At 40.4% G+C, this 6,445-nt stretch overlaps 1 protein-coding gene across 6 annotated transcripts; it reads left to right on the top strand.

Moving 5' to 3' along the window:
• Positions 1–979: 979 nt before the first annotated feature.
• On the top strand, positions 980–6,122 carry LOC120644152. 6 transcript variants are annotated; one of them, XM_039920713.1, is made up of 7 exons: positions 980–1,366; positions 1,502–1,601; positions 1,687–4,335; positions 4,415–4,502; positions 4,584–4,840; positions 5,537–5,757; positions 5,865–6,122. In XM_039920713.1, exon 3 carries the CDS (start codon positions 1,687–1,689, stop codon positions 2,821–2,823), a length of 1,137 nt encoding a protein of 378 aa, XP_039776647.1. In that variant the 5' UTR covers positions 980–1,366; positions 1,502–1,601; the 3' UTR covers positions 2,824–4,335; positions 4,415–4,502; positions 4,584–4,840; positions 5,537–5,757; positions 5,865–6,122. The 6 variants fall into 5 exon arrangements, 4 of the variants coding, with proteins under 4 accessions (XP_039776648.1, XP_039776647.1, XP_039776649.1 ...); XR_005663459.1 differs by having other exon boundaries at positions 1,687–2,229; positions 2,372–4,335; positions 4,584–5,757; XR_005663458.1 differs by having other exon boundaries at positions 1,687–2,283; positions 2,372–4,335; positions 4,584–5,757.
• Positions 6,123–6,445: the final 323 nt, after the last annotated feature.

Below are 6,445 nucleotides of genomic sequence, written 5' to 3'. Positions count from 1 at the left end.
CCGCCTCGCGGTCCGTCGCTTCAAAGCCTTGACTTGCCCTTCATCATTGCAACCGGTCCATCAAGCCAAGTCTTGTCTTGATCTTCACCATCTTGGTCACATGACTCTATGTCATGTCTCATACGCAATGAGCTCCTTCTCATCATCTCATGTGGACTAATCACCTGTGTATACACTACAAGAAACTTGCTAATCCATGACGGATTCTCATATCGTCACTGACAGACGTAATCCTTGACGATATTCTATTTTTCCATCACGAATGAGCCCAGCGGATACTAACAGCCCGTAAACTCGTGACGGTTTTATCAGGACCGTCACAAATGTATGATTGTAAATTTGTCACAATGTATGATTGTAAATTCGTCATACTGTAGTTAGCCCAAAACAGTAGGCCCGCTATAATATTTAGCTCAAAAAATTTAAAATGTGATTACAAGAAGAATCAAACCCAAAAGACGATTTGTTAAATTATTTGATAAAATAATTTTGTTAATATGTTACATTCATACGATGCATATGGCAAAACTAAAACTATTCTCAATATATATGTTGCGGTTGGGAACAAAAAAATATGCAGCACATAGGATTTTGGACTAAAATGTAGTTGTTCTATTCAATTATTTTTTTTGAAATGTGTTCTATTCAATTATTGTTAGTCTAAAAAGTGCACTTAATTATGTTTTTATTTCTTTATTATTACTAGCCCATACAGGCGTTGGCCCAGCAGGCGCATGCGGCCCAAGGCGCGGCCCAGCACTGAGTTGGCACAATATTTGGTAAAATGAATGGAAAAGCAAAAAACATGGCGCTCACGGGACTCGAACCCAGGACCAAGCGAATGCAACAGACTGCCTTACCAATGAGCTAGTAGTTCGTATGCTTTCGATTGGGATTCTTCTTGTTTTTGTTGATTGAATATATGACTAAGTCATCCTAAAATGAGATAACGGACTCGGTGCTACCCACTTCACGAACTCAGACACCGCCGCCGACGGCGAGATTTGGCAGGAGCGCCGCTGCCCACTACTGCCACGCCGTTCAGCAACGCCCCTCCTTGCTTGCCGCGTCATCGCGCATCCGGCACTACCGCCACTCTCCATTGCCGCACCAATGTTGACGACTTCAATTGCCGCACCAACGACCAGGAGCTCCTAACCCTAGCCGTCGTCCGCCCGTGCTGCGCGCCTCTGCCGCCCGTCGGCCAGCTCGGACCTCTAGCCCGCTGAGCACCGAGGTCCGCGGGGTGACGCCCTGCGCGCGGTGCACCAGTGCGCCCCTGCCTCCCAGCGCCTGCGAGCCCGCCAGACTGCACGCTGTAGCTGCAGTCACAGTTCATCAGTTCCGATTCCAACTTCCAAGCCTGGTAACTTCTCATTCTTCTTCTAAAATTTCTAATTTAATGTTGAAAAGAGATCAATTATACCGTAGATTTAAGTATGAAATTGAGATATAGATTTAAGTATGAAATTGAGATATCATAACTTATATATCTATGCAGCCTCTGAGCACGACTGAAATCGTCAATCGCTGACCACTTGCCTTTTGTCTGAGGAGATCCCCATCTGCCTCGCCTGAACACCTGGTGACAGCCAGCCAAGGTATATCTCTTCTTTTTTTTTGTTGGATGTAGCATTTGAATTGGTGCAGCTTGCTCATTGAGGTTTATCTACCATGTTTGATTAGATGGATAGAAGTTGGGTGCACAGCAGACTATTTTCCCCTGAATACGTTGATGGTGTCAAAGAATTTATGAGTTTCATTCAGGGGAAATTCAATGAGAATGTTGAAATTCTATGCCCCTGTAGCAGATGCCTTAATCAGAAATACCAAAGACAGGCTCTTGTGAAGAAGCACATACTGATGAATGGTATGGAGACTACTTATACTCGGTGGATTCATCATGGAGAGAGCTTAGATGTTAATGTTATTGAGCATCCTATTGATATGAATGACAATGATGATGGTTCCACACATGGCTTAAGTGTTGATATGAATGACAATGATGATGGCTCCCAACATGGGTTAGGTGTTGATATGAATGACAATGATGATGGTTCCACACATTGGTTAGGTGTGACAGAGGATGACAACTATGGTGATCGTTTGGAAGGAATTTTAGGAGACCTACAGGCTGCAGCGGCACCAGCAAGACCAGATGTAGAAAATCAAGTTGGTGCTGAACAACCTCGTGATAGAGAGTCATTTTTGAAGATTGTTATGAGAGAGGTAAAACGTCAACTTTATCCTGGTTGTACCAAATTTTCAAGGTTCTCATTTGTGGTAAGGCTTTTTCATATGAAGTCCTTATATAGGATCAGCAATTCTGCTTTTTCTGCACACATGAATTTTTTGGCTGATGCTTTCCCAGAATACAATGCACTCCCAAAATCATATGATGAAGCAAAGGGTATTCTAAAGGAAATGGGTCTTGGGTATGAATCAATACATGTGTGCTATAATAATTGTGTGCCCTTCAGAAAGGGATATAAGAACTATGACAATTGCTCGGTTTGTGGTCTCTCAAGATGGAAAGATGCAGAAAGAAAGAAGATTCCACAAAAAGTGTTGCGGCATTTTCCATTGGCACCTAGGCTAAAGAGAATGTTTTCGACCAAAGAAGCATCAAAAGCGGCACAATGGCACAAGTTAAAGCGGCAGCCCATTGAGAAGAATATGAGCCACCCAGCTGATGGTGAGGCATGGCAAGATTTTGACCGTGAATATCCAGATTTTGCCAAGGATGCAAGAAATCTTAGACTTGGCCTTGCTACTAATGGGTTCAATCCTTTTTCAGAAAAGAACACAAAATATAGCATGTGACATGTCTTTGTTGTGCCATACAACCTAGCACCGTGGGAGTGCATGGAGGAATCAAACTTTATGATGGCTTTGCTTATTCCAGGTCCGAAATCACCCGGGAAGGACTTTGATGTATTTTTACAGCCTCTTGTAGAGGATTTACTTGAGCTTTGGACAGGTGTCGATACTTATGATGCTATTACTGGAAAATCATTTAAACTTCGTGCAGCAGTTTTGTGGTGCATCCATGATTACCCAGCTTTGAGCACTCTCTCAGGGTGTACAACAAAGGGCTATTTTGCTTGTCTCCATTGTGACAAGGATCCTCTTTCATATGGCCTAAGGAGTAAAATTGGTTATTTTGGGCACTTTCGTTTCCTTCCAAAGGAACATCCTTTGAGGACAAACAATGAGTTTACCGGACTTCACGAAAGCAATGATCCACCAGGTAAATTCTGTATGGAAGAGCTGCTGGCTGAATTGGAGAGAGTTAAGACGTCAGACCTGGGAAGCCACAAGGAACTGGGAAAAGGAAGCGTTCCAACTCTGAAGGGGGTCATGTGGAAATTTGGAGCCGGATGGTTAGTTTATGGAAGCTACCATATTGGAAAAAGCTAAAGTTGAGACATAATCTTGATGTGATGCACATTGAAAAGAACATATGTGAGAGCCTAATTGCGACAATTCTCAATATAAAGGGCAAGACAAAAGACACAACTAAAGCTAGGCTTGATTTGAAAGATTTGGGAATTAAAAAGGAGCTGTAATTTAGAGAGGATGGAGAGATGCCTCATGCTAGATATACCTTGTCCATTGAACAGAAGAAGGCTTTTTGTGCTTTTTTACAAGAGGTCAAGTTTCCAGATGGATTTGCTTCCAACATCTCAAGATGTTTAAATACTGAGGGAACAATGGTACAAGGGCTAAAAACACATGATTGTCACATTCTTTTGCAAAGAATTTTGCCTGCTGCCATGAGAGGATTTCTGGACAGGGATATTTATGAAGCAATATCTGAGTTGGGGAGGTTTTTAGGGAATTGTGCAGCAGAACACTTAAAAAGGATGTGCTGGTTCAAATGAAGAAAGAAATCCCTATAATTTTGGTGAAGCTTGAGAAAATTTTTTCTCCAGCTTTCTTTGATGTGATGGTACACCTTGCTGTACATTTACCTGATGAGGCTTTGCTCAGCGGTCCTGTGCAATATGGTTGGATGTATTCAATTGAGAGGCGGCTATATACTTTGAAGCGATATGTGAGGAATAGGTCACGACCAGAAGGTTCAATTGCCGAGGCATATATTGCTGATGAGTGTCTGACATTTTGCTCTAAATACATGGACGATGTTGAAACAAGATTTAATCGGGAGCCAAGAAATAAAGGTTTCTCCAGTGAAGAAGCTTATGGTGTTGATGTTTTTGGGCATGGAGTTAATTTTACTTCTGCACCTGAATATATATATGATGAAAATGGCATTGATCAAATGGTGTGGTTTGTGCTGAACAACTGTGCCCAAGTTGAGGATTACGTCAAGTATGTTTTATATACTTCTAGACTTTTATATACAACTGTGCTGAACAACTGTGCACACTAATTTATATTTTTTCTGCAGTTTGTTCAGAGAAGAGTTAGAGACACAATGGGTGCCAAACATTGAAAGAATGCTTCGACAAGGATTTCAGACCTGGTTTAGGAACCATGTTAGTATTCATTGTCAAGTTATATATTGCATAATGTAACTTCTATTTTTCTAATATATGTGTGCTGCATGCATGTGGCAGATTTTGAAGAAGTACTGTACAAATCCAGAAGAGATGGATGTTGATATCTTCTCCTTGGCATGTGGTCCTGATTTGAGAGTTAGAAAATATTCCTCGTGCATAGTGAATGGTGTGCGGTTTAACACTGTTAACCGTGACAAGAACAAGAAGACACAGAACAGTGGAGTAATGTCACAAGCTACACATAATGGACAGCTAATTGATTTTTTTGGAAACATAAAAGAGATAATTCAATTGGACTATAACTTAGAGGAGAGGTCTGTAGTTTTGTTTAAGTGTGACTGGTTCAAACCATCTTGCTCCTAACCATCTTGCTCCTAACATCACCTCGCTCTTGGCGTTTTGGTGTCCTTTGGATTGTGGCGTTTGGATTTATGGAGATGACCGGTAGATTTGGGAAAAGGGAGGGAGGGATAGATTCAAAGCTCTGTTTGCTTTTAGGGATAGGGATAGAATGATGGATTGGGCATGGGATAGCAGAAAATGTGAGACTTTTTTTAGGGCGCCCTGCTATGCTGCTGACTGTGGTTAAGCGTGGTTTAAAACATGCTGTTTAGTGTTTACTAATGAAACTGGATAGTATCCTGCACCTCTGTAACACATTAATTTATTATCACTGTCTACCTGAACATACATTTGGTCCTGTTATTTTTATTGTGCCTGTCTACCTGAACATAAATTTACTAATGAAACTGGATAGTATCCTGCACCTCTGTTTACTAATTTATTTATTTTTATCATCGAGTGTGTGCTCATTGTAAAGCATATATGTTATTTTCTCTTGTATATGATGATTTCATTAGCTGCATATTAGTTTTCCAGAATTAATTGCTGTATGCTTTGAATCAGACTAGTTATTTAATGATTGTAGTGAGTTATTTTTAGGAGTACTATTTCGTTCATGAACTATCTAAATTATTGATATGTTGGTCATGTTTTTTTTTTCATCTTAGAACCTATGGTGAATCCATATGAATTGGTGCGCCTAAAACAATGCATGAAGAACAGTGCAAGGCTGAAGGAGCTTGGACTTCTTGACTGCTACGCCCCAGTTTTGGAAGGCCATGTTGGTGTTCAGTCTGACCAGAATCAAAGTGAAGATTTGGAGTCCGAGTACGATCCTTTACGTGATGATACTGGTGAAGAAGATTTGATTGATGATGAGAATGCTAAGGTCGTAATTCCTCCATGTTGTCAATTCTTAATTAGTTCTTTTTCATCATAATAATTCAATCTAACTCTAATACTATGTTGACTAATCCATGCTTTGATTTCTAGCAGTGCACTAAGGAGAAGACTTGCAAAAACTCTAATAACAAAACTTCAAGCATCCAGACTGGTGGAGTCAAGTTTCGGTCTCGCAAGAGAGTTTATAGAGAGCAAATGACTCCTAAAGTTACAAGGTCAAGAATAAGCATTGCCCAGCAAGATGCAAGTCTCACACCAAGTGACATTTGTGTGCCACATACATCACAAGCTAATGAGAGCCACACTGGGGAACATGTTGGCAACTTAGATGACCACACACAGGCTGCTGTTGAAGGCCAGTTCTACTTCCACACTACTTTGTTACATTCCATTACCATGAGTTAGCTATGAAAAATGTTTAACTTGCTGTTTGAAGTTTGTCTAAGTGATGCACCTATTTATTTACGTTGATTGCTTGTTTAGCTTTTGAAAATGTTAACTTGAGTTTTAGCAATAAAAAATAATGAAACCAATTTTCATAGTTTTCTGGTACCATGCTATATGCAGGAAAATTTTGAAATCTGTTGTTTGATACTAAAAAGTGGGGTCAACCTGTATCAAAAATTCCATTTTCATACAGTTTCTTATTTTTCATGCTGTGGTGTCTTATGAAA

This window comes from Panicum virgatum, chromosome 8K (genome assembly GCF_016808335.1).
Source record: "Panicum virgatum strain AP13 chromosome 8K, P.virgatum_v5, whole genome shotgun sequence".
Classification (NCBI taxonomy): Eukaryota; Viridiplantae; Streptophyta; class Magnoliopsida; order Poales; family Poaceae; genus Panicum; species Panicum virgatum.
Note: the sequence above shows the minus strand (reverse complement) of the source record. Positions and strands in the feature narration are given on the sequence as shown.